The 27,867-nt window shown below is 35.9% G+C and overlaps 1 protein-coding gene across 29 annotated transcripts in view; it reads left to right on the top strand.

Moving 5' to 3' along the window:
- Positions 1-27,867, top strand: part of NRCAM (neuronal cell adhesion molecule) — a 151,081-nt gene that overhangs the window by 97,768 nt on the left and 25,446 nt on the right. For 10 of the 29 annotated variants that reach the window (XM_029963353.1, XM_018080425.2, XM_018080421.2 and 7 more), the window contains 15 exons: positions 7,365-7,508; positions 8,465-8,576; positions 8,895-9,061; positions 9,145-9,292; positions 9,848-9,972; positions 11,247-11,276; positions 12,471-12,572; positions 15,625-15,822; positions 15,935-16,005; positions 16,863-17,088; positions 17,378-17,493; positions 20,656-20,860; positions 21,017-21,139; positions 22,170-22,346; positions 23,423-23,458. In XM_029963353.1, coding sequence (XP_029819213.1) covers positions 7,365-7,508; positions 8,465-8,576; positions 8,895-9,061; positions 9,145-9,292; positions 9,848-9,972; positions 11,247-11,276; positions 12,471-12,572; positions 15,625-15,822; positions 15,935-16,005; positions 16,863-17,088; positions 17,378-17,493; positions 20,656-20,860; positions 21,017-21,139; positions 22,170-22,346; positions 23,423-23,458 — 1,980 coding nt within the window. The remainder of the gene's footprint in view (positions 1-7,364; positions 7,509-8,464; positions 8,577-8,894; positions 9,062-9,144; positions 9,293-9,847; positions 9,973-11,246; positions 11,277-12,470; positions 12,573-15,624; positions 15,823-15,934; positions 16,006-16,862; positions 17,089-17,377; positions 17,494-20,655; positions 20,861-21,016; positions 21,140-22,169; positions 22,347-23,422; positions 23,459-27,867) is intronic. The other 19 variants (XM_018080426.2, XM_018080429.2, XM_018080428.2 and 16 more) reach the window with 3 other exon arrangements.

The raw sequence follows: 27,867 nt of genomic DNA, 5'->3' as shown, positions 1-27,867 counted from the left end.
TCTGCTTACCTGTTTAAAGTATGACAGTGTCACTTTCAGAAGTTTAGGAGTTAAGTCTGTTGATGAAGCAATGTCACCCAGTTTGGGGCATGGAGAAGGATTGTCTACAGTCAAATCTAGGAAATAGCAACAGGTAAATGAGAACCCTCAATAGATACATTTGAAGTATTTGGTATACAAGTAAGATTAAATTTAATTGGCTATTTAGCAAATAACCTGTTTCATGAATCCTAATTAGATGTAAGTTGAGATCTCTAGCCTGAGATTTAAAATTACAAGTTTCCATTGGTTAAATACGTCATGTAAGCTGACATTAACCACCTCATCAAACAATGGTTTGACAGGAAAACAGGAAAGTAGCAATGTAGTTTTGTATTGTGTATATTTATACATAAATATATCATAGTGTATGCCTTATCATAGAAGTTCGGTACCTGTCTTTCACTTTCCTTTCTGGATTTTTGGTGTTCTCCTCTTCCTTTGCTATTTTCTACATATTTACCATTCACTTTTTGTTTGTTTGTTTGGAGGAGATTTTTATCCTGCTTTCCCGGTAGTTTTAACTTATTTCAGGCTTCCTGACTAATAAAATCCTTTTCACCTGGCTGTGAGAGTCACCTTTGCCTTGCACTACTTCCTTGTCAAAGCTGTAGGACATGCTGTTCAAATGACAGACAAGTATATTTTCCAGAAAAGCGGTGATGTGTTCTGCATTCTTGCAGGGTAGCAGTAAAATCGGGGTTTTCAGAAGCAGCTGCAGGATGCCACCAAATTTTCCAAATACAAAGGCAGCGTATATTGGCTGGCTGGCCTTGAGGAATCAGTACACAGAGTCTTGTTGAAGGGAACTCAGTAAAAATTAAAGACTTTAATTAAATTACCCACTCAAACTCAGTAGGGGAAAAAAAAAAGGAAAGAAGACTGGAAATAAACAAGTGAGTAGCTCAGCCTTATGAGAAAGGTCACTTTCACTGCTGAGAAAAGCTGAAGTTTTATCCACCTTAAATCTTTAAGTGCAAGATGATTGGATGCTCCAGTACAGTGCATCTGTCAGCACATCTGAGAGAAGCATCATAGTCACAGAAAGTGCAGTTCTTAAAATTCTTGTGATTATTTCTTATTCTGAATTATCAAAAGCTGTTCTGGAAACTCCCAAGTACAGTGGACCTTTTTGTTCACTTGTTACTAAATTATAGAATTGAGCCCCTCGTCTTCCAACTGAACGATTAGTAAATCACTGTAAAAGGAAACTAAAGCAGCTGTTTCAGCTTCAGGGCAGTGCTAAGAGAGCTACACCCATGGCAAGATTTCAAAGAAAAAGAGCTACATTTGAATTTCAAAGCCCTGCTGTCATCATATATCCCACAATGTGCCTCCTGTGGCCTAGTAATCTGTTTGCAATACTTTAATTTTCTGTCAGAAAGCACAGCTGGGAGATACTTAATTCTTCCGGTTTTGTTTTTTCATAATAGAGTCAGACAAGGAAGGGGGAGTGTTGAAGAAAGAACCATTCGTCCATATCTCAGTCAAAGACTGAGGCTTAAATATCAGTGGGGAAAAGGGAAAAATAAAAATGTAGTGTGTATTAAGTACCTATGAAACAAAATTGCAATGGTAAATTTTGTTCAAGATTATAATAATCTGAGTAAACCAATATTTTTAGAGGAAGATTTTTAGGTTTATCTAAAATATTTTAATTAATATTTTTCAACAATAATACTGAAAAGAAAAACACCAGCATTTCAGAAAAAAAAAAAAAACAAAGCTGCTTCAGACTTACTGGAGTGATAAGGACCTAACCTAACCTCTCAATGTTTACCAACAGGAGTATTTTGAACTCACGTGCACCATCCTGTTGAGGTCAATTGGAATTACTTTGGCAAATAGCAATTGAAAGTTCAGGCCATGACTGCCATGCCTCATGCTTCAATTAACACTCAAGATCTGCATTATTTATACTGCTGCGTGATCCATTGTGTCTTACTGCTTAGATATTCAGCATGGTTTTACAAAAGGGAAACCATGCATAAAGTATGTCAACTTTTAAGAAAGTAACAACCCAGATTAATTGAGAAGGGGAAGCACTTTCATAATTGGACTTCAGAAAGGCATTGCAAATACTGTACAAAAGACTAATTTATCAGTTCAGTGGTTTATAGTTCATGATGAGCTATTAATTATTAGATACAAACACCTAGATTTATACAAAGTAGTGCACTCAAAGTCACTGTTTATCATCTTTCAACATGTTCTTTTCTTGTTTATATCACATTTCAAATTGAATTTCTAGATTTGAGTTAGTCTCTGTTGCTACTCATATTGAATTTAAGGGAGAAACATTAGCCTTTAGATTTCCTTCATGAAAGGCCTTGATAATTCCTGGCTCAGAGATTTGTCGTCCATTGTGTTTTCTCTGAGTATACACACACACTGCATATACTGGCTGTTCATGGCAGCCATGGGTGGGTGAAGAGAAATTTGCTGGAGTGGGGTGCCCTAAGAAGTTCAGTCTCAAACAGGAGAGTACTGCCAGGGCAGACATCTATCTGCTGCTTCTGCTGTCATTGTGTTGGAACTGTGCATCTGACCTAGGAACTGCAGCAGTTATAAAAACCTTTGATAATCAGTTTTTCTTTAATTTTGCACAAGATAGTCAAAGGATGGTCATAATTAGTGCAGGTAATGCAGTCCCTTTGGAGATAATAGAACTACCAGAATCAGAAACTCGGAAATCAGAAACTTTGCTGAGAAGCATGTGAGATTCGCAAGAAAAGGAAAAGAGCATTCTTTGCCATTTCAGTCATTCAGTTATAGGTAGTTTTAACCCCAGAAAGACTTTTCTAGTTTTGAAATTGATTACTATATTCATAAATTACTAATGAATGTGAATTTTTGGAAGAATAAACGGGTGAACAACAATAGGATACTTCTAGCAAAAGTTACTATAATACAAATGACCCTGATGATCCTCTCAGAAGGTGGCAAGCATGAGTAATACTATAAAAGGACCATATGTTACTATACTCATAGCAGGAAAAAAAGCACCTAAGCTTCTCTATTTGCTTTCTTTATATATTTCCACAGTAACAGTGTCTTCAAAGCTATCTCTGAAGTTAGAGTTGTTAAAAATCATGACTTAAGAGCCATTGCTAATCTCACACTGATTTACATTCCCTATTGTTTGTGCATAAACTTAAGGAAAGAATTGTAGTAATACTAGAACTACGATAACAAATGTTCAGTATAAAAATGTACTGCAGGAGGAGATCACTCAGATCTGATACAGTAGTTTATTGAGTTCTAATCAGTAAATTTAGGTATATAAAATATTTAATAAGTACAGATGGGTTTGCGGTCAGTACTATTTACTACACTTATAGTTAGAATGCAATACAAAGATTATCACATAAGTTCACTCTAAGTATCTTAAATGCTACATGAATGCACAAACTTGTCGCTTACTAACACATTGATGTTTGGTGTCAGTTAAGCAATTCTTACCTGACTCCATGTAGTTGGGAGCAAATGTTAGCTGTTAAAGAGCACATGCTTAACTGTCCTGTTACAGCAGCAGAACTCCTATAGCAAATCCTCATCATTCATATACCCATTTTAAGTATTATGTAGTTTGACTATCAGTACCAAATTCAGATTTGGCTATCATGCCTTTTTTGTGCAGCTATCCTGTAATGTGACCAGAATACTCTTACAGGCAAACAAGCAGTGCTTGAGTGGCCCTACGCTCTTTTTTCCCTAGGAAAAAAGAAAAAAAAGGAAAAGGAAAAAAAAAGACTGGATTATGGAAAGGGTTGAAGTACTACATGGCTATTCTGCCTCACTCTTTATTTGCTAGCAAGACTGGCCTTTGGGAATCCCAGGTTCCACAGACCAGGGAAAAAGACTTGAATAAGCTGTACCCTCAGTGGAAAAGGATCAGGTCATGGGATACTTAGGCTAACTGGACTTATGTAAGTCCATGAGCCCTAATGGGATGCACTCACAAATGCTGACTAAACTGGCATATGTCATTGAAAGGACACTCTGGATAATCTTAGATTGATCATGGTAACTGGGAGAAGTGCCCGAAGACAGGAGGAAAGCAAGTGTTACTCCTGTCTTCAAGAAGAACAAGTAGGAGAACCCAGAGAACTACAAGCTGGTCACCTTTACCTTGATCCCTGGAAAGGTGAAGGAGCAGCTAAGTTTGGAAACTATTTCCAGGCACATTAGGAACAAGAAAACTGTCAGGAGTAGTTAGCATGGCTTCACCAAGGGGAAGTCATGTTTGACCAACTTGACACATTTCTATGATGAAGTGACTGGCTGGGTAGGTGGGGGTAAGAGTAGTGGATAATGTCTACCTAGCCTTTTGTGAGGCCTTTGACACTGTCTCCCGTTAGATGCCCATAGACAAGCTGTTGATGTATGGGCTGGATAGAAAAATGGTTGAATGGCCAGGCCCAGAGAAGGTCATCAGTGGCACAAAGTCCAGCTGGAGGCCAGTAACTAGTGGTATACCCCAGAGGTCTGTCTTGTTTAATGTCCTCATTAATGATCTGGATGATGAGGCAGAGTGTACCCTCAGTAAGTTTGCTGATGACACGAAAGTGGGAGGAGTGGCTGATATACCAGAGGCTGATATACTACCATTGAGAGGGACCTCTTCAGGCTGGAAAAATGGGCTGACAAGAAACTCATGAAGTTCAGCAAACTGAAGGGAGAAGTCCTGCAAGTGGGGAGGAACAACCCTAGTGCCAGTACATGCTGGGGAGAATCCAGCTAGATAGTGGCTTAACAGAAAAAGACTGGGGCATCCTGGCCAAGTTGACCATGAGCCAGCAATGTGCCTTTGCGGCACAAAGAGGCTCAAGTTATCCTTGGCTACATTAGACAAAGTATTTCCAGCAGGTCAGGGGAGGTGATCCTGCCCCCATCTGGACACAGTTCTGGGCAACTGGCTCTAGGTGGCCCTGATTAAGATGGGGTTTGGGCCAGATGACCAATACCGGTCCCTTCTAACCTCAGTGATTCTGTGTGCTGTGTGTGCAGCAGTGTTTAAGATCATTAAAAATGCTAAATGATACAGCATCTAACTTGTATGGCCTGGCCCTGCGAAACACGGTATAATACACGGGCAAAGGCTTGTAGGTTCTGTTTGTGTTGCGTGGGAGGATGAGGCATGTCAGAAGACAGGCTGTTGACTAGATGCCAGTCTCAACAGGGAGCTTTTGAATCAATGCCCTGCAGCATGCAAGTGGCTAGACCAGTTAATAGGAAGCACAGACTAACCTGACACTTTCCTGTTTTCTTTCCTCTTGGGATGGACAGCTTGAAGCTGTTTTCTGAGAACAAGCACCTTCCTCCTTTCCTTCAGATAGCTGAAAAGGGATATCTCTTTTTTTCCTTAAATACAGCAGTGGGAAGATGCTACCTCTCTTTTTATATATAATTTAATGGTTAGATCATTCTTTTATAACCCACTTCCTTCTTCAGTCATAGAGAGTTGAATTAATGGCTTCCATCTCTTTGGATTGGCCCTGCCATCAGCCTGTAAGGCTTGATATAGATACATAGATGTATGAGAGTGTGTGTGAGGGGGCCAGTCTGTGCACCCATCGAAGACCTTTCTGTGTGCAAAAAGTGCTGCAGGATTCAAAGGGTATGAGTGGAGGGAAGCACAGAGCCTAGGGCAGGAAGTAACCATGATTGGAATGGCTGTGGGCAGATCTCCATCCTCCTGGGAGGGCAGTTGTGCCTATTTTCTATTTAACTGTGATTTGTATGCAGAAACAGACCATTTCTCACAGCTGGCTGGCCTGCCTGCTGGGCAACTCACCTGCTTTGTCTGTTTTCAACCCATGAATCTTTTAATGAAAATGGCATTTACATAGAATAGGAAGCAATGTGAGACATGGAACACAATAGGAAGCAAAGCAAAAGAGATGAAAAATAAGTGCCAGCAATCCAGAAGTCCAGAGAATAAGCATTTAAAATCCCAGTGGTACCTTTTTTTCCTTTCCGAAATATTTGACTTTGTGATGTTGATTCGAACTTGGAGCGATGGAAGACCAGAGGGAAAAATAGAGTTGATAACTGCTCTCGGGGCAACTCTTTGGAAATTGATGTAATTACTTTACATGAAAAATGGCCTTAAAGTTCACTCATCATGGAAATACCCTTAAGCAGAAGCACAGAACTGTGGTCCTCTTTGTCTAGTTTCTTCTCTTGTAGAGAATTTAGTAGTAGATACTTAAAGAAAATGCAGGAGAAATTTTTCCATTTTCTTTACAGGTAAGTACTAAGGCATTGTCTGAATTGAAAGGTCCTGTCACTTTTGGAGTCCAAATAAATGAGAAATTTTTTTATATGAAATTGCCTTCCACAAATATACTTATTTTCTGAAGCTTCAATATGGGCGTTAATTTTGATGATGCGTCCAAACTAGGATATATACATTTATTTTTCATCTAAGAACAACATTAATTTTACTATTAATTTTCAATAATAATAATACATCTGCTTTTTAATACATTAATAATATAATCTGCTTTTACTTAATATTTTTGTAAAATATTAAACTATAGTTTGTGCATTTTTATTGTTACAAGCTAAATTTTTTCTCCATTGTACCTCTCTAACTCCATCCATTTGGATCATAACTGACAGCTATTATTCTTCAGTATTATCTTAGAATTTTATTTTCAGTTATGTCCTCCATGCTTCTGGGATGCAAGAGCTGTTTGACAGCTCAAACTACTCCAGAACAGTCAAGGAAATGGCAATGTATAATTCTTACATAAGGGAAAGAGTGCCATCTGCTGAATTACTAACTATGCTCTTGTGAAGACGGTTTCTTGATTTTGTGGGAAGCAATTGCTTATGCTTTACTCTGAGATAGTTTTCAACTGAGTATGGCTATTTTTATATTTGGAGAATTATTTATGGTATAACAATTGATTTGAAACTTTAAAGTCACAGAGGACTGTGTCATTCTATCAGCATTTTTTTTGACATTCAGAAATACTTCCATATTTTTCTAGATATTGTCTGTATTTGCCTGAATCTTGTCGTATCTGTATTTTTCCTCTATATTGCATGTAAAATACAATCTCAGCTTCACTTCTTTGTAAAACAAACAAACAAACTCTCCAAAAATGAGAACTCTACCATCCTGAGTTAATATTGTAGAATTGGAAGAACTTCCTTTATGGTATTAAAATTCACATCTTTACCAGTGAGCAGCCACCCAGGAAAAAAAGAAAAAGGGCATATTGGTCTTTCAGATTCTTCTCTTCAGAAGTATGAAAATTACAATCCAAGAACAGTTTAGGAAAAGCAATAATTCTTTTTCTTTACACCAACAGTTGCCCCGGAAGATCCTAGCAGAAAGGTAGATGGTGACACCATTATTTTCTCCCACGTGCAAGAAAGATCCAGTGCTGTCTATCAGTGCAATGCTTCTAATGAATATGGATACTTGCTAGCAAATGCATTTGTGAATGTTCTGGGTAAGAAACAGATTTTTTATTTGTCAGTTTTCTTAGTTATTTAGTTGTCTCCTGCTACTACACAGACACTGTGCTCAAGCCTTGCTTGAGGTCTTTAGTAAGAATCAATGTATTTCCTGACCCCTCTAAAAAGCAAGTGTATACATACCTGTTTTTTCTAGGGTATTCTTGAGTTTCACTTTCACTGTACCTGAGCAAGAAGGATAGTTGTGAAAGCTGGAGAAAACTTGGAAGAAATTTTCTCTCTCTTTTTTTTTTTTCTTGTTATGTAAATCAAGCAAATGGAAGTGTAACAAATAAGGCTGGAATTAGTATTCCTTAAGTTAGTATGTTTCAATACAGTTTCATTGAGTGTGGATATTTCACATCAGTTGAATAGATGAATCTCTAAATTACTGTTGCAAGGGGACATGATTATGCATTTGTCTTGAAGGCCTCCCAAGAATATGTTTCCGGTTACAAGATGTTGTGGCCTCTCTAATTCACACCGAATTTAACAAAGCTAGTAACAAAATTCTGGGCCTCTAACAACTCTCCTGCAGGAACTGGCAGATCTGTTGATTGAGACACTGTCTTTTCAAAGAAACAAAATGTAGGCATTGCACCAAAAATATATCCTAGTTTCTTTCTACCTGCAGCTTTGTTTGGATTATATAGTTCACTCTATTCCCAGGAGATTATCTTCTTGAAGTCTTTACTGATTTAAATTTTCCAATTTTAATCATTGCCTTTACTACCCACCACTGTGACTTGTAAACAGGCAAGAAACATTTGTTTTTCACAAGATAATTCCCCTTTTTTAGCTTCTCCTCAGGCTACTGCCAGTAGAATATATTTGGATCTTGACTGAGACCAGAAGTCACTTCAGAGAAGGATGTTCTTTAGGCCAGTCTTGATGTCTTTGGATTTTGTATTCGTATCTTTGTATCTATATCCAGATATCTTTGTCTTTTCAGCTGAGCCACCGAGAATTCTAACTCCTGCTAATAAACTGTATCAAGTCATCGCAGATAGTCCTGCATTGCTAGACTGTGCTTATTTTGGGTCACCTAAGCCTGAAATTGAGTGGTAAGCTGTAGCTATGCTTGAGATGTGGAAAATGAGTTGTTCATATCTATGGAGACAAACACTTGAAGCTTTAAAACTATTTAAACTCTATTTACAATTTTAAAATAGTGTATTTTAAAATACATGCTGATTACAGTTCGCTAATACAATATTACATATACTTAATGTAATAGCAGTTAAGTTATCCCCACAGAGTCAAGTTTAAATTTCTTTATGTGTATTTTCTAACGTGGCAGTCCTAAGTTTGCATTTTCTGATAATAAAATACTATATAATTCAACTTTGACGCTGGATAATGATATTACTTTTTACATAAAGGTTTAAGGGAGTGAAAGGTAGCATCTTGCGTGGAAATGAATACGTTTTCCATGATAACGGAACCTTGGAAATTCCGGTGGCTCAGAAAGATAGTACTGGTACATACACATGTGTAGCAAGGAATGAATTAGGAAAGATACAAAATGAGGTGCACTTGGAAATTAAAGGTAAGAAATTAATCATTCGTTCATCACTGATTAGTACAGAATTTCAGACTTTCTGAATATCTAATATTAATTCTGAATTTCAGATCCAACAATGATAATTAAACAGCCAGAATACAAAGTGGTTCAGAGATATGGCCAAGTTTCATTTGAGTGTATAATAAAACATGATTCTACCTTACTACCAACAGTTATATGGTTGAAGGACAATGATGAACTTCCAGATGATGAAAGGTATGGACCAAATAGTTTTCCTTTATTTTTTATTTTCTAGGTCCTTTTGTCTGCTTCTTTTTCTGATCTCTGAATGGAACATATTGACCTATTGACATTTTCCAAGGAAGACTGATAAATATCATAACTATTCCATATTTGCTGACTCAAGGACTTACCTAGTGTGATGAAAATATTAAGATAGAATTAAAAATAAAATGAGATGTAATCATTTATAAAAATGTGCACACTGTCCATGTATATTAAGTGTAAGGAGAAGAGAATTGATATAAGAAGTCAAAACAGATAATGGAAGACTATTTTGCTCTAGATCACATATATTTAAAAGTTGTTTGAGTATATTTGGAAAGAAAAGCACATCAGGATAGACAGTTACTGTGGGAAAATGGTCAAGAGCAATGTAGAAAATGAAAGGTTACATTGTCCCTTAGCTTACCTTGCTGTTTAGGTGTGTGCTGCAGTACACACATACGGGATCAGATAATGTCTTATGCAAGTTTATTATAACACTGCCAGTTATTGAAAAATCAGTGGCTGAATCTATTGTATTTACAGGTTTCTAGTTGGTAAAGACAACTTGACCATTATGAATGTAACTGATAAAGATGATGGAACATACACTTGCATAGTTAATACTACTCTGGACAGTGTTTCAGCAAGTGCTGTGCTTACTGTTGTTGGTAAGAATACTCTCAAACTTTATGATAGCAGAACTGTGTTTAATTACTGTTAAGTATTAAAAGCAGCATTAGATTTAAAGTGAAAAGCGCATAGTTTTGATTTCTAGGGCAAAGGAAATGCCACCTATGTGTAAATGTGTTTCAGCTTTTAAAAAATGTATTCTTACCCTAAAGTTTGCCTTTGAATCAGCTATTTACAAAAGGGTCCAGTAATTGCAGGGCACATTTGCTTTAGCACTGTGTAGGTTTTTATTTTGACCACATTTTAGCTAGCAGAGTATTTGTTCATAAACATATAAGAATCGCAGAATGGTTTGGGTTGGAAGGGACCTTAAAGATCATCTAGTTCCAACAGCCCTGCCTTGCACAGGGACACCTTCCACAGAACCTCTCTGGGCAACCTGTTCCAGTGTCTCACCACGCTCACAGGAAAAAATTCTTACTAATACCTAATCTAAACCCACTCTCCTTCAGCTAGGGAGCTGTCCTGTTGCTATAGGCCTGTTGTCCTGTTGCTATAGGCCCTTGTGCAAAGTCCCTCTCCAGCCCTCTTGTAGCCCCCTTTACATACTGGGAGTCTGCCTTCTTTTCTCCAGGCTGAACAGCCCCAACTCTCTCAGCCTGCTTTCATGGGAGAGGTGCTCCAGCCCATGATCAACTTAGTGTCTCCCCTCTGGACTCATTCCAACAGCTCCATGTCTTTCTTGAATTGGGAGCATGTTATCTCAGAAATCTTTCACAACTAAATTATAGTTCAGAAGGACTAAGCATACTTGGTTGTATGACTTCCCAAGGATTTCATTTTTACCTTAGTTCTCTGTTAAGTTTTTAAGATTTGAGATTATTGCAGAATATATTACTTTGCACCTTCTCCAATTTGTAAGAAAGTTTTAAGTAGATGTGCTGAACGATTCTTACCTGAGTTCAAGCTGAGACTCAAAGTCAAGTATGTTTGTGTTTTAAATTTCTTCTGTGATCTTATACCTATCCAGGAATGATCTAAGCCAAGCAACTAGTACTTATTTAAAAGTTTTTATAAGATAGCTTATTTATTTATTTTTTTATCTACCCTTCTTTAAAAAATGAATAAAACATTCAAGAATAGTTTTATAGCTTTTCAGTAAAAAATTATCAATGTATTATTTTAAAATAACCATTTATCTAAATAATTTAACTTTTCTTTGTCTCTAATAACTATAGTCTTTAACTGCCTACAGTATTCTGTTTCTTTGGCTACTAACTGATTAAATCCTTTATATTAATGTCCTTTTCAGCTGCTCCCCCAACTCCAGCTATCATTTACGGTAAACTAATACAAAGTTCTCTATCTACATCATCTGACAGATATATTTCTGATTTGCCTACTGCGAAGTGCAACATTTTTTTTCCCCCTTTTCCTCTGTGTGTGTCTGTGTCTGCTTGTGTGGTTTCATCCCATTTTACCAACTGCTTCATTACTAGAGTACTGGACTTTGGAATTTTACAGTGCAGGTTGCTTTGTATTTTAGGGAATAAGTGGTTTTCAGATAGAAATTATTTATAATTAAAGTTGGTTATAGTATGACAATGTTTTTCTCATGGGTAAATCCACTCATAAGATGAATATGACCATATTGACCACTTTGTCTTACAATCGATGAAATTGCTAAGATTTTAAAAATAAAGTTGAAATTAAAAAAAAAAAAATCTGTCAGTCAGATACAGTCTTGAATTTGATGGTATAAAGCCTTTAATTTTATAGCATGTTTTCTGAATTTAAGTTTTCAAGTGCAAATGCTAAAACACTTCAAGGTATAAGGGTCATAAGCACTTTTATGTAAATCTTATCACATTCAATGAAAATGCTTATGTATTCTTAAATGAACCTACTCATTAGTCTTGATTTTTGTGTAAAAAATCGTATAATGAATTACCTTCGGGAATTTGGAATGGACAGTTACATCTTTATGCATTATAAGGATGCATAGTAACAGATTGCATGGTATGTCTGGACTTTTAAAAGAACAGCAAAAGATAAATGAGTCAGTAACTTGCAATTAGTTTCTGTTTGAATTATTCTTGATTGAATTCACACAAAAAATGTTTGTAGTGCTTCTAGAAAAGCTTCTTTGATGTGAATACTTCTTTATTTTCCATGTTTCGTTAGATATTTCTACTACCCTAGGTAACCACCCATAATCATTCAAAGATAAACTAAACATGCATTTCACAATTCCTTGCATCTCATCACATTTTTATCAAAGTGCACTCAGACATAGGTAAAAATAAATACAGATTCTTGTTAATGTATAGAAGTTTTCAGGTTACATCAGTTCTCCCTTTTTCATTTGTTTTCTAACAATTGCATGCTAATGGTCATTAAGTCCCACTTACATAAGTGAGTAGATATGCACTGCTGTATTTGTGGAATTCTTTTGATTGGACTGTAAGGATTTTTTTAAAATATAAAACTACATATTCTGACGTGATTATTTACTTTGTGTCCATTTGATTTATAGCTCGGCCAAATCCACCCTTTGACTTGGAATTGACAGGTCAGCTAGAAAGAAGCATTGAACTTTCATGGATACCAGGAGATGAAAACAACAGTCCCATTACACGTATGTTTGTTTGTATCTACTATACTACATTGACAGCATTATCTTAACTGTTTTCAAATTCCAAAGATTTCTGAGATAAATTTTGTGCGAAGCATGGAAAATGTTAAATGAATTCTCTGCAGCTGCCATTTAATTACATTACAAAAAGTCACTAAATATCCTCTACTGTACAGCCAAGCAGAAAGACTTATTTACTGCCCAAAAGAGCTGGGCCTTTTTATTCAAAAAACCTGTGCTAAATAACATAGAAGTTAATGCATATATGAGGTCTGTCTGACAAGGTCCAGTCTCATGAATATGTAGAGAGTAGACTTTTTTTATTGGTTGTGTGCCCTTGAAGGAGAGAGCTACTACCATCTTGCATTAACTCCTTTGTAATTCCTGGGAATTTGAAATAGCATCAGTACCACTATCTTTAGGGATTATCCATCACTACTAAAATAGAAGCTTATTCTACATGAAAATATAAGACAGATAGTTTTTCTCTTTTTCTTTCTTTTTCTAGTCCAGACAGTTAAAAGAGTAAAGCATGTCCATGCAACAGAAAAATAAATGTCTATAAATTTTTGAGACAGAAATTGATCTTAAATGCTGTTACTCTCCCCAGTAAAACATGATGAAAGACGTTCTTGCTTACACTGTGCAGAGAGGATGGAGGGGGAATTTAGGAGGAAGGAACAAAGATATTACTGTTTGTTTTCCAAAGAATCATATGATCAGAAAGATTTGTTGGGGTAACTTTTTCCGCCTTAGGAACTTAATGCAATTATTTATTTGTGCAGTGTCTTTTTAGATAGTAACTGCCACAAGTTACCAAGACCAGTGTACATGTTATGTTTGATATGAGTTAGTTAGGCTGATTTACTGGGTGTCACTCTGCAACATCTGATGTTAGTCGTTATCAACACAGAACACAAACCATTAGGATCAGGTATCTGTAAAGGAAGTTTTATAAAAAAACAGAATTTCACAAATTTCAGAGCACATCAAAGATTTTGACTGCATTTTAATGAAACACCAAGTGATTTTGCTGAAATTTTACACTCTCAGACTTCTCTAATGTATATCAACTAGTAATACACTTTAAAAAATATATAGAAGATTAATGTAAATAGTTGAATTTTATTTAAGTTATGGTTTATTCATATGCTCTTTTATTAGTATTTTCATTTTATTTCTAGACCAGAATACACAAGTCTTGTCTTTCTGTAGGAATGAGATCACAGTATATGAAAAAAGATAATACTAAGAGGTGTTGGCTTGTGTAAGTTTTTCTAGAGTGAGATATTGCATGCACTCTGATATCAGAAACTGAGCTCCTCTGACTAAATAATGCTGGTTTTAATTATAATGCAATTTATATTGCTGCATGGTCCCCTTAGAGCCTGAAAAGTAAGGCATTTGCTTCCTGAGTAAGCCTATTTTTCCTGCTGCTGCTATCACTTCAAAGTGCAGATCAGGACTCAAGGATAGCACTTCATTACCAGTGATCCCTTTATACAAGTAATATGATTGACATGGTAGAATCTTTCTGAAAGCTCAGATAGATTTTTTTCCCTTGAAGTTGCCTATAAATTGTTCTACTAGAGTTGCAGACAGAATGCTAATTACTAGGGAAGCAAATAGCAGTAATGAAAACTTTTTTAGCATGTAATATTCTCACCTTTTCAGCACCTTCTTTGGTTCAGAAGACCTCCCATCCCAAACCCTTTATTGCTGAGCACACACCACCAGCAGTAATTCAGACAGTAATTTGGAGTCAGTTCTTTTTCGTTCTTACTACTTAGGCCAGAAGGAAATCTGCTAGCCCTAAGTCCCGAAGGTTATGATTAGTACTAGTTATCTATTTTACGTCTTGGCTCCTCAAACTCTTGCGCATTATTTCTATGTGGTGCTGTAAGTATCCTTCTAAAAGAAATTTCTGGATGCCCCTCAGAATTTCTTAGTAGTGCAAACAGGATGTATTCTGAATCATACTCTGTCTTCTTCTCCCCACCTATACATGAGATAGGGAATGATTCTTGTTACACAACACACAAATTTTTGATACTTATGTAAATTTCATATATCTAAACTTAAAGTTCCATAGAATGTACTCAGACTGTGCATTCTTATCCCTTTTATTTACTGTGTCCTAACAATTCCTCCTAAGTCTTTCATAATTCGTATCTCATACCTTAGAGCAGTAAGGTTTTTTGGGTGTTTCACAGCTGGAAAAATACAACCTTTTGTCTTTGATAATGAATGTGATTTTCTTTTTGGAACTCTACAAGCCTATTTATCCCTGAGGTTATATACTTTGTAGGGTCTTAATAGTAATCATTGTAATGTTCTCACAGAAAACTCAAGAAACTGTTTCTGAACATACATTCCCAGACTTAATTTGAAGATACTGAAAAGTGCTCTCAAAAACCATCTAAAGTATTGATTCTTGGCTTTAAATAGTTCTTCATTAAACCAACTTCATTGGGGAAAATGGAATATTCAGAGTTTTAATTTTGTACAGGTACTAGATGCTGTCTGCTTGATACAACTAGGAACAATATATTTGACAGCCAAATTTCCATCAAAGTTCCAATCTTGTCCCTCTTTCGTGCTGTGATAGTTCAAGGGTTCCCATTAAATTAAAATTTGGTACTAGAGAGAGAGCTCTTGTAATAACATGTTACCTGAAAGGTACCTGCATTGGTGAGAATACCAAAAGATAAAAGTGAGGGTGTATTTACTATATTTCTACCTAAGCAGTGCTGTGCCTTTTGCAACTGGACGTGCCTGTCTTGTTTTGGCCTTTTTAGCCACCAGCGCGCTTGTAACAGAGGTGGGTAGAGCCCTCCTCAAATCTTCGTTCGCGAAGCCCAGCCATGATGACCTAAGCAGTACTTCTGGTATTATAGATCTGTGTTATGGTTTATGTATTTATTTCCAGTTTCACAATATTTAAAAGCATTGATTAGAGCACTCCCTTCTGATTAGCTCATTCAGAAATGCCTACCCTGGTCTAGGAAGGTGTTGCAAGTTTTGACATAAAGTTGGATTCAATTTCTGTTTGTAGACTTTGTAATTGAGTATGAAGATGGGCTGCATGAACCAGGAGTATGGCATTACCAGACGGAAGTTCCTGGAACTCAGACAACAGTACAGTTGAAGTTGTCTCCGTACGTCAACTACTCATTCCGTGTGGTAGCTGTCAATAAGATTGGCAGAAGTCAGCCCAGTGAACCATCTGAGCAGTACCTGACAAAATCTGCAAGTAAATAAGTATTTCTTCTTACCAGTAATTGATTTCTACTATGAATAGCATTGAATTTGCTTGTAATCAAACAGCAGTCATTCTTGTTCACGTGTAAATATTTTATTTTTAGGCCCTGATGAAAATCCTGCTAATGTGCAAGGGATAGGCTCAGAACCCGATAATTTGGTAATAACATGGGAGGTAAGTTGGATCTCTTTTTGAGGTTTCATTTGTTTTCAGGTCTGTTTTCAGTAGCATTTTTTGAGAAATAATGATGAGAATACCCTATACATTGCTCAGTTAAAATATTCTTGAAGAAGAGTTAAATTCAGATATTTCCCTGTCTTCATTACCAGGAAAAAGCGGAGTGCTTTTTGAGAAAAAGCAAATTAGTTAAGGGGCCATATTTTCCTGAGTGATTTCTCAAGATAAGCCAATAATTAGGTAATACAGGATGTTTTGCTGCCAGTTTAGGAAAACTTAAAGATGTAAATTGAGGTTTGTCTCAAGTAGAGTCTTATTTTTAGAATAATTTTTAATGTGAATCCTACTTGTACTGTCATCTTTTGTGATGAACTAAATCATTATGCACTTTCACAGTAAAAAACTTCAATCAAAGTTTTCTCTGTCGTGCCTTTACCGTCATGACGGGAACTCAAGCAGAGCCATATAAACCCAGTTTCCCATCCCAGGCAAGAAACATTGTCTAGGGAACACTGTTTATAGGGAGTCAGTGTAAGTCTGCTTTTTCCTCTTCCACTTCTAAAGAAATATTTGAAATCAAAACGTATATACAGAAATCGCAATGTCTTGTTGAGTGAGAATTAGCCACCATTACCATTCAGTGTGATTTTTATTAAATAGTGAAAAGCAACTGAAGTGACCTCTGGTAAAAGCTAAATTGCATAACTTGGAAATTTCAGTAGCGATTCTTTGTCACAGAACACAGTGGTAAATTTTCGGTGAAATTCTAAAGAAAAAATCAATATATTTCCTTTTTGACTTTGGATTTTTCAGATGCTTCAGAATATTTAAAAAGATGTTTCTTTTCATTTCAGTCTTTAAAAGGTTTTCAGTCCAATGGACCAGGACTTCAGTACAAAGTCAGTTGGCGCCAGAAGGATGTTGATGATGAATGGACATCTGTTATAGTTGCAAATGTATCTAAATATATTGTGTCTGGTACACCAACTTTTGTTCCCTATGAAATAAAAGTACAAGCTTTAAATGACCTGGGATATGCACCAGAGCCATCAGAGGTGATTGGACATTCAGGGGAAGACTGTAAGTTTTGTGGTTTGACTCAGTTATACTAATATAAAGGAACTAAATGTGTAACCTAAATGGGTATTTAACATACTGAAATACTGATAAGGGAATAGTGGTTATTATTTTAATTAAAAGGAAGTAATTTGGAGATAATAAGGCTTCATAATACTCTGTATTATTAATCCTGAAAACATAGGAACATTTTAATCTATTCCTTGAGTACAATACAAAGACTCAGTTCGAAAAAGTATGTTCGTGTGGTTTCTCATTCTAATTGGGTGCTTGTTGCATCCTTTCCACACAGTGCCGATGGTTGCTCCAGGCAATGTGCAGGTTCATGTTATTAACAGCACATTAGCAAAGGTGCATTGGGACCCAGTTCCACTAAAAACTGTCCGAGGACACCTCCAAGGGTACAAAGTAAGTACAGTCTAAAGCATTCTCTTTTTCATTTGTTAAAATAGAACACTCTTCCTATATGAGATTGTATTCAGATTGAAGTACCTGATATATAAGAGGACTCTTCAGTGAGCTCCAAGTTTTGCTGATAAGAGCAACAGCTTTGATACAATTCATATATAGTTCAGCAATGTTCCAGCCTTGTAGCGCTAGGTGCCTGTGGCATTGTCCTTGGAAGAAAACAGGATGCGTTTGCAATCAAGTTTGCATACATTAAACCGATAAAAAAATGATAACAGTTTTGCAGATCTTATTCAAAAATAATATTTAGAGGATGTGAAAAAATCATTTCTGTAGGAATCTCTTCTAGGTCTAATGCTAAGGTTACTCATCTTCTGCCACAGTACCCTTAATCACATCTTTAATTCTGAGTAACTGGCCACTTCCTAATATGTGCTGGGTTCTGTGTCTTTTTGGAGGCCAGGAAAAAGTTCAGTATAAAAGCTTAATTTAAGGACATAGGAAATGGCAGAAGAGTTGAAGTGCCCATAAAATTGAAGGAAGCTTATTGTAAGGTAGTGTGCTCCCTTTGGTGATAACTGAAAAGGCTATGTTGGAGACAAAAGACTGCAATATATATAACAGAATTAATATATAATTACAGAGTGCAATATATTCATAGAGGATGGGAGACAGAAGGACTTCAAGATTAGATACTGGGGGAACTGGTATCCCTGGGGGATAAAGAAAATCTGATGGCAAAAGTTGCTTCAGAGGTTGCACTAGAATCCCTTCAGAAGAAACTCAGGGGTGCAATCTGAAGCAGCAGGGTAGAATGATTGTGGAGGGAAGAGTGGAATGTGAGGATATACTGACTTCCTATGCAGCAATAGAAGAAAATAAAAAATAATATACTTCTTTGCAAGTATTCTGAGAAGTATGTTCTAACAAAACAGACTACTGACACAGCCTGAACTAGGTTACTTTGTAAGACAGACTAATTTGAACTACTTCTCTTTAAATGAAAGGAGGTAAAAGAAGCATTTGAAAAATTAAAAGAGGAAAGAGAATTTGGAAGAGAATAAATGTCTATCATACTTATAAAATTGAGGACTAGCGTGCAAAAGCATTGAAACTGAACTTCAGTGCTCTTCAGCTGTTTACCACGTGAATGTGAATTCCTGGTATGTGAATATCACTTCCCTGGCACAAAATACCACCATCCAGAGAGACTTAAGCTAGTTCTGTATGAGCTGGCATAAGTGTTTGTAGTTAGTGTGGTGCTTTGCACACTAGCTCACTAACTCAGCTGAGAAACAGGACTTTATTAGCCTCTTAAATGTTTATCTGTTAGACAACAGTTTATATAAACCTGTTGTTTCACACACAAATGGGTGACCAAAAGTAAAGGTCCATTATGTGAGGATTAATGAGTTAGAATTAAGTGAAATTAGTGCTTATTATTAATCCAGTAATCCAAAGCACCAAATTTCTATTAAAGATCTATAACAGTACAAAAAAATTCTATAGACATGTGCATCTGCCCATACATCAGGTGCTTAGTTCTCACCCTTCAACAGCGTGGTTACGGTGAGTTGTCATCATACAAAGTTTAGGCAGAGATTTCTTTTTCCTCAGACTTGCAGTATCTGATAGTTATCTTCTGTCCTGTCATTACTAATGGGTTATACACTTCCGAGTTTATCTAAGGGATTAGTCATGGTATGATTACTTCTCTTTAGTGTCTTATATATATATATACACATATATATATACTCTATATACAGTATCATTTGTTATTGTGAGGAGGAGAACCACACAATTACACAAAGCTAAGCAAAATTGAAGTTAAAATAAGTTACTTGATAATCATGAATAAAATAATCTCAGAACAACAGGATTGACAACAAATCTGACCACTGAGTGGTTTTGCTGTTCTCCCTAGGACAAATGTGACAATGGTATAGCCTTGAATAAGCTGCAGATGCAGCAAGAGTTTCTTAAATAATTTTTGCAGATACAGCTAAATCAAGCTAAAATAGGTTAAAAACCAGGCAAGGCATGAGAAGTCCTAAGACCTGGTGGATGGTTATTGTTATAAAGCTTTCTCTGAATGCAAAATGAATACTTTTCATGGATGCATAGTATGTTTTAAGTCTCTCTTTATATTGACATAGCTTACAAAGCACACAGTTAGCTTTTTTTAAACAAGGGAGCAAAATCCAGCTAGCATACTCAGGCTTTCCTAATTAATAAAATTATTTCAGTCAGTAGCCCAATATACAGTGTTTCATTAGGGACAGATTTGTTAATAAAGAGAGGGGTGCTTCTCTAAAGAGTCATGTGATGAAGACAAATTTATGAACAAAGCAGGAAGACATATAAATAAGCAGCAGTCTACAGCACATCATTCATATTTTTGATCTTGTATTAATCTAGCTATTACTCAATGGTACTATAAAGCTTTTCAAACCTAAGAAGAAAATAAACAATTATGTATTTGGAGGTGACAATCCTAGGAGTAACACAAGTCTTTGTAGGGGCAACTATTAATATCTTTTGAACTATCATGGTAGAGATACTATGTAGTAAAGAGAATGCAGTCAGAGTACCTCTGAGGCTCATCTGTAGTTTCTTAGAAACTCAATCAGCAGAATGGACATCAGAATCAGCTTTACGGTCTGATCAAATTGTCACATAAATGGAGGAATAGTCTTCTATCCCTGTATGGAAACCATTCCAATACTGTAACCTCAGAGTCATTTCAGAATTTGTGTGTTTTTTCCAGCCAAATCTTTTGGTTTCTTTCCCATTTAATGACATGTACTTGTAGACATCTTACTGGAAGAATAGATGGTATGGGTGATTTCTGCCTCTCAGATAGTCTTGCTAACAGGAGAATAATCACATACCAATGCAGTTTCAGACCAGAACTTGTGTCAGATTGTCTTTAAGCATTAGCAGAACTGGCAGGTGGTAGTCTTCTCCCAGTTGTGTCGTTGTGTAGACTGTTTCTGGACAAGGTCTGTTTCTGGAGCAGGAAAGCTCTATACTGTGTCTCACCTGAGCTTATTAAAACTGCTGTTATTCCTATCTATAATTCATGAACACTCATGGAAAAGCTTAGAGTTTTTAAAATCATAGCACCTAAGCACTCACTGTAGATTTTTTTTTTGTCTTTAGGTTTACTACTGGAAAGTGCAGAGTCTATCCAGAAGGAGTAGGCGGCATGTAGAAAAAAAGATCTTGACTTTCAGGGGAAACAAGACTTTTGGAATGTTACCAGGGCTGGAGCCCTATAGTTCTTACAAGCTGAATGTTAGAGTTGTTAATGGTAAAGGAGAAGGACCAGCAAGCCCAGACAAAGTATTTAAGACCCCTGAAGGAGGTATGAAATGAGAAAGCTAGAGAATAAACTGAAACATAAGCTTGGACATCATAAAATAATAATCTGTCTCAATACAGTAATATTATTAAGAGTTAATTATTCATGACCTGTTTAAAGTTAATCTACTTTGTATTTACTGTATGTTCTTCTTAAAAGTTCCTAGCTCACCCTCCTATTTGAAGATTACTAACCCAACATTGGACTCTCTGACTCTGGAGTGGGGTTCACCTACCCATCCAAATGGTGTTTTGACATCATATATACTGAAGTTTCAGCCAAGTAAGTTACTTATGAATATATTATGGGGGTTGGACCTGGGTGATCTTTAAGGTCCTTTCCAACCCAAACCATTCTGTGATATAACTCTAACTTAGGTGATACATCTACCAAATAGTAATCCGTTTATGAAGAAAAAATTATGTTAATATAATAAATTATGTTAATATATAATGTAAAAAAGATATGATTGCATTGTAGATGTCAAGTTTGAAAAAAATTATTATATTTTGATAATATAGGTAGTTTTATTTGGAAAACTTTCCTTACTCAAGTACAAGGTTAGCATTTTTCTTTTATTTCTTCAAATCATACTTCACAGAAAAATGGAGGTGAAGTCCTACATACAAGTGGCATCCAAGTTAGACGCAAGATACTACCACTTACAAATTCTGTATTCTAACTGCACAGAAATTATCATCAGAAACAGATCAAAAGACATCCAAATACATTGTCTTCTGTTGTTTCAGTTGTCATGGTATTGTAATTTCAAAATGCAAAACTAATAAATGTGCCATTTACTAATATCAGAGCTATTAAATCACTTCTTTAGGATCCCTGCTGCTTACTTAACCCAGAAATTTGTCGGCAGTGACAGTGGAAATTGAAGAGTTTTGTGTGCATGGAACAGATTAAGGAAGTTTACTTTCTTCCACTTACCAAATTCCACTATTCTTTGGTGTTTGACACAAGTCACTTCAATATTTTCTTCTTCTAAGGATACTGAATTTAGAGTTTCAGAATTCTTTAATGGTCAGTGTTTCAACTCTGTGTAAGTTCAGATGATCTGATGTGAACTCAGTTGCCTTGGATTTAGATATTTATGAGAATGGAACTTTAAAAACTGGCATGTTTTTTAAGTGCCTGTTAATTTCCCTGTTAATTATCTCCCTGTTAATTTTGGCCCCTTGAACTGATCCTTTTTACACAAAGGAGACTCTTTACATATGCAAACCAAAAAAAGCCTTTTTTAACACAACGACAGTATACGCAACTTTCCTAACTTTTTTTTTTCTTTTTCTGGTAACAACAGTCAACAACACACATGAATTGGGTCCCTTGGTAGAGATAAGAATTCCTGCCAACGAGAGCAGCTTGATATTAAAAAATTTAAATTACAGCACACGGTACAAGTTTTACTTTAACGCACAAACTTCAGTTGGATCAGGAAGTCAGATAACTGAGGAAGCAGTAACAATTATGGATGAAGGTAAGATGGGTATGTATAAGGAAAATCCATTGTTTAAAAAAACATTACAGATTGTATTAAAAATACTGCTATTACTTCTTTTCACTAAGGAAATAGGCCCTACTGATTTTTTTCCTAGAGCTTTCTTAACTGTATTATGCACTAATAAAATATGTTAAATGGTTTTTAAGAAAATACATGCAAAGGTTTTGTACTGAAGTGGAAGCCCCAAAAGAGCTGTAAAGCCCCTTCTTTTGATATAAGCTCACAAGCTCTAAGACATTCACTTTTCTGGGCTTCAAATTCCACATAACTTTACATTTTTTGTGGTCTTTGTCTATTCACCTGTTCTGCTTCATTGACCATCTTTGGTCACAGAGAAAAATACAGAAATGATCCAGCTTTATAACTAGAGGAAGTTTTTTGGCTTTTGAGATATGCAACAACTTCTGTGGAGTCTAAATTTTTTTCACAGAGCTGGCAAAAAACTGTAAAGCTGTTGCAATAAACTTGTCTTCTATGGCCTCAAGTAACTGGTGGCATTGTATAGTATTTAAAAACTACCAAGTATATTGTTAAATCCCATCACTATTGATTTTTATATTTACAGGCATTCTAGAGCTTTGATTTTGGCAGGTTTTTTTGTTGAAGTTGTTTAATTAAATATGAAAGCTTAATAAAATAAAAGTAATTTAAAGCCGCTGGGAAATTTGCACGGAATTTTTTTATTATTTTGCTCATCTTAATATAAAAAGTCTATTTCGGTAGCATCTTTTTACATATTTTTATGCTTAGTTAAAGATATCATTTGTTGTCATAGATGAGTTGGTATGCAATGCAATTTCTCTGATACTGTGTATTAAGGTTACATTAAACTGCATTTATTTTAAATATGGAATCTTAACAAGCATGAGCAATAAAATTTTGTAAATGCATGTATATTAATTTTTGTCATGTAGCAGTCTGTCAGTGTTTAGCTTCTAATTTATTTGAATTAATACATTTTATCTAGTCTGCATGGTTTTTATATATGTATGTTCCCTTTGGTGTTGTATCTAATTATATAGTGTTCCTATTCTTGTTTTCCTCCATTAAAGCTGGTATTCTCCATCCTGCTGTAGTTGCAGGCAAAGGTAAAATGAAACTGCATGATATATTAATGTGTGGATTTTGCAGTGTTGCAAATGGGGAAATTGCAGTGGTAAGGACAGAAAATCTCAGACTACGGATTTTTATACAAAGTATAATCAGTGCTGGAAGAAAAGAGTTGTGGGGTTTTCTTGTTTGGGTTTCTTGGGGTTTTTTAAGGAACACAGAATGCTTATTAATACCTTTCATCTGTTTGTTTTACCACAGAGTTCCAGGGGAATTCATTAGCTTTGCTTCAGCAAAATCTAATTATTTCTGAACATTAAACAAATGTATGTCACTGTCATAAATATTCAGGGTCCAGGTGCACTAGCATTGATTAGCCAGAGTAGAAAAAACAGCACTTTTGCAAAGGAGATCCTTTTGCTGCTTGTGCCATGTGCATTTTTTTGTTTTAAAAAGTAGGTTCATTCTTGTTGTCACTGTGGATTAATGCTATTATTTGATCACATTTATGTCATTTGCTAGCCAACTCTGCATAAGAGACAGATGACTGACAATACTCTCTGTATACTTCTCAGTTCAGGTGTCAGATTGGTGGGGGTTGGTCTCTATTCCCAGGCAACTATCAGCAAGAAAAGAGGGCATGGTCTCAAGTTGTGCCCGGGGAGGTTTAGGTTAGATATTAGAAAGAATTTCTTTACAGAGAAGGTGATCAGACATTGGAATGGGCTGCCCAGGGAAGTGGTGGATTCTCCGTCCCTGGAGATTTTTAAAAAGAGACTGGATGTGACACTTAGTGCCATGGTCTAGCAACCACAGTGGTAGTGGATCAAGGGTTGGACTTGATGATCTCGGAGGTCTCTTCCAACCCAGCTGATTCTATGATTCTATGATTCTATGATTGAATATACAGACAAATGTCTTCCTGCTGTTTTAGATTCACAGATCTTGTGAGTGAGTACTTGAGGACATTTCAGTGAGTGGAACCTATTATCATCCTTCTTCTTGAATTCAATAATATTTAGTTCTTTATTATGCAGTTTTGCACACAGTTTTTATGAATTGTGCTACCTTTGCTGTCAGAAGCAACGGTTGTCCTGAGAACTGTAAGGTAGCTCAAAGTCAGAAACATGTCTCTAAACATATGTGTCATTTAATCACAGGTCTCATTAACACTAATGCTTCAAATTCCCAGACTGTAAACATCCCAAATCAAAATCTGTACATGAAATACCCAACATTTTTTTACAAACTGGGAAGAGACAGCATAAATTGTTTTACCTATAGTTTCTTTTCACTTGATTATCAGGTGTTGTGAATGATAACAGCCATAAGAAAGAAATTCATTCTTTCAGTCTGGTATAAATCAGACTATATATATGTGTGTGTATGCCTGTATTTGTGCATATATAATTAATATATATTTTAATATGTACATATAAGTGTATTCTAATATCAGCTGTGTTTCTGATAAGTGTGTGGAGTTGTGGAATTATTTTAATGACATATCTTCCTTGCTATTTTAGTCTAGTTGTAGCTGAGAAGTCAGCTCAGATTGGAACAATCAAACTGGCTTTAGTCGTGGACATTCACAGCAGAAATGTAAATTAGGTTCTCATTATTTATAGCTGACTCTAAAAACTCATACAAGGAAAAATGGATTCTCTGTGTGAAACTGAGGTCTAATTATAGCTGTATCACAGTCTGTGGCTAGGAGAAAGCATCTTACTTGTAAGATAAGCTGGAGCAGCTCATATTTCAGAGCTGTCGCCTCAGATCCTCTGAAAACTAAGCAGATGTCTTTGTTTGGTTCCATGTTGTTTATGGTTTCAAAGTTCTCCCATATTCCTGTAGCATCTAGCTCCAACAATTACAAAGAAAACGTTGGAACTGCAAACGGAACAGAACTAAAGCCATGACATCTGTTAGGACATCTGAGTTGCTGGAGGTCTCAGATTAATGTTCTCAGTGGTTACTTATGTTAACATATTAACTGTTTTGCTACTGATCAGGGACCAGAGTAAGAAAGAGGAGGATCATAGTATCAAGATCAAGTGTCAAATTATTTGGTCTCGTGAGTGGGTGGATTTGGAAGACAGAAATGCTCAGCCCACTCAAGAAGAAGCTGTACCCAGAAGTGAACTTTTCTTCCTCTGTTAAGTGCAGGAGGGCCTATACGTCTGTACAGTTCTTACTAATTTGGATGCAAAGCCAAACCAAGGAGAAGGTGAAATTTAGATATTCTGAACCTTTTCATGATCTATCAAAAATATCTCAAGATTTTGATTTTTTACTAGGAAAATTTAAGTATGCTTTTTATTTCAATGTGAGCACATTTATCTTGGAAGTTAACAAGACAGTAGGTCCCAGCTTCAGCCAGACCAAATTGCACTGAAATTTCTGCACTTGGTGTTTCCTACTGGATAGCTGCCCCTGAAGACATGCAGCTTGGCCAGTCACAAACATTAGGCACAATGTCCTAGAGGAATTAAAATAATTTAAACCTGAGTGAGCTGTGCCACTTGGGACATATTTCACTTCTCAGAGTAAAACTATATATTAAAGTGCAGGGGAAAATATTGCTACAGTAAATCTAAGGATCTTAATAGTCTCACTACTTTTATTGTCACAAGTGCACGTGAGTAAATCATGAGACACGTTATTTAGCTAGATGGAAAGCTATCCTGTTTGACTTGCACTGTTGTTTTTCCTTTATGATACTGTAGTGTTATTAATTACTTAAATTTGATCAAATTATGGTACTACAAAAAAAAATAATTTTTTTCTTAATAATCTGTATTCTAAATGTGTCTTAAAACTTCATATGTAAAACATAATATATTATACCCAGTACTAGATACTCAGTATGCATTGGTATTGCTATTTATGTATTGGCAACTAACCACAGGCATGAGGTATGAAAAAATTGGAGAATAACCCAATTACATATAAAATAAGTATAGTAGCAGCTGGAAAGTGACTCAGGTGATCACTGGAGTCAAGTCTTTTCTGCCCTTTTCCATTAGGAGTTTTAAAGGACTGGTCTGTAGAGGAAGGAAGGGAATACCAATTTGACCAGTGATAGAAATGAAAGTTACTGGTTAAAACAGAGAGTCACAGGAGTGCGTGTTTATTGTAAGCTGAAGTGTAGGAGTAATGGCATGGCATGTCAGCTTCATTTCACAAGCCTTCTCATTTAACTTATTAGTTTCTTTTTGATTTAGTCAACGTTTTTATTTGAAAGCAAGGTCTTGTAATCTGCATGCACACAGGCACTAGTAACTGGTAGTCTTGAACTGCAATTACAATAAGTTTGTGAGATCACAGTAACCTTTAATTGTAGCAAGCGCTTCCTGTCACTGTGGTACTCAGTCTGGTCTGCCTTCTTCATGTGAACTTCACGTCTTAAGTATTATTGACAAATAGTACTCCCTTTTGCTGCAAGGGAGAAAAACAAGTAGTCTATCCTCTGGATTTGAAACCATTTTTTTTGGATCTTTTGGCTGAATCACCAATATGTAGCTTTTCACTAGAGTCTCAACAGAGTTCATATCTCTGATCTCTTTGTAGAAGGCAGGATCATCTCAGTTTTCTTTGTCTATACAAAATACTGTTCTTTAAATAATTTTCTCTGTCCACCATCTGCTTTCCCTCCCTCTTTGAATCATTTCACATAATGTCTCCATATTTCTTTCTAACAATTTCAAGCTGCTTTTTCAGTCAGGTTAAGTGCAGTATTTTTGTACTCCTCCTTCAGCCAATCTCCCCCTGTGGACTTGTCCATATGTATCTATGTGATTTCAGTACAGCTTGCTATGCAGAACCACTGTTTTGTCCTCTTTTAAGTTTACTGGGAACAATGCTCATGCTTTGCATGCTAGACTAGAGAAAATTATTATTATCACAGTGCAAAAATTACTCAAACACCTTTTGCTTTGTAGATGTCATGCAAAATCCATGCCATGCTAAATGCTTATCAGTGAAATGATTTCTAGTGGTTTTTATTTGGCTTCTGTATTTCTCACACTATGGGAATGCTCTTGCAATTGGCCTAAATAATCTCAGAAGTGACTAATGCCTATCTCTCGCTGCCAGAAATGAAATTCACTCCTACCATAATTCTAAAGCTTGAATGTTATAGGTTAAAAAAGCAAACAATACCAAAACCCCTCTTTGACAGGCTCTGACAGAATCTATTACCTTTTTTCTTCATCTTTTCTTGTGTGTGGGTGTGAGTTTTTTCCTTTAAATTTATTTTTCACTTTATATATGCATTTTAACTAATTGTCTATGTTATATTGGTTTGTGGGTTCTTTTCCATTTGACACTAGTCTTCAAATTTTTGCTTGTCACTTACCTAATTTTTTCTGGATATCAGGTGAATTCCATGAAAATTCCTAAAGTTAGTCACCTTGGGGATTATTTGATTTGTTGTTCTTCTGGACTAAAT

This window comes from Manacus vitellinus, unplaced genomic scaffold (assembly GCF_001715985.3).
Source record: "Manacus vitellinus isolate BGI_N305 unplaced genomic scaffold, ASM171598v3 scaffold_5_pilon, whole genome shotgun sequence".
Lineage (NCBI taxonomy): Eukaryota > Metazoa > Chordata > Aves > Passeriformes > Pipridae > Manacus > Manacus vitellinus.
The sequence above is the reverse complement of the archived record's forward strand: the minus strand, read 5'-3'. Positions and strand labels throughout refer to the sequence as shown.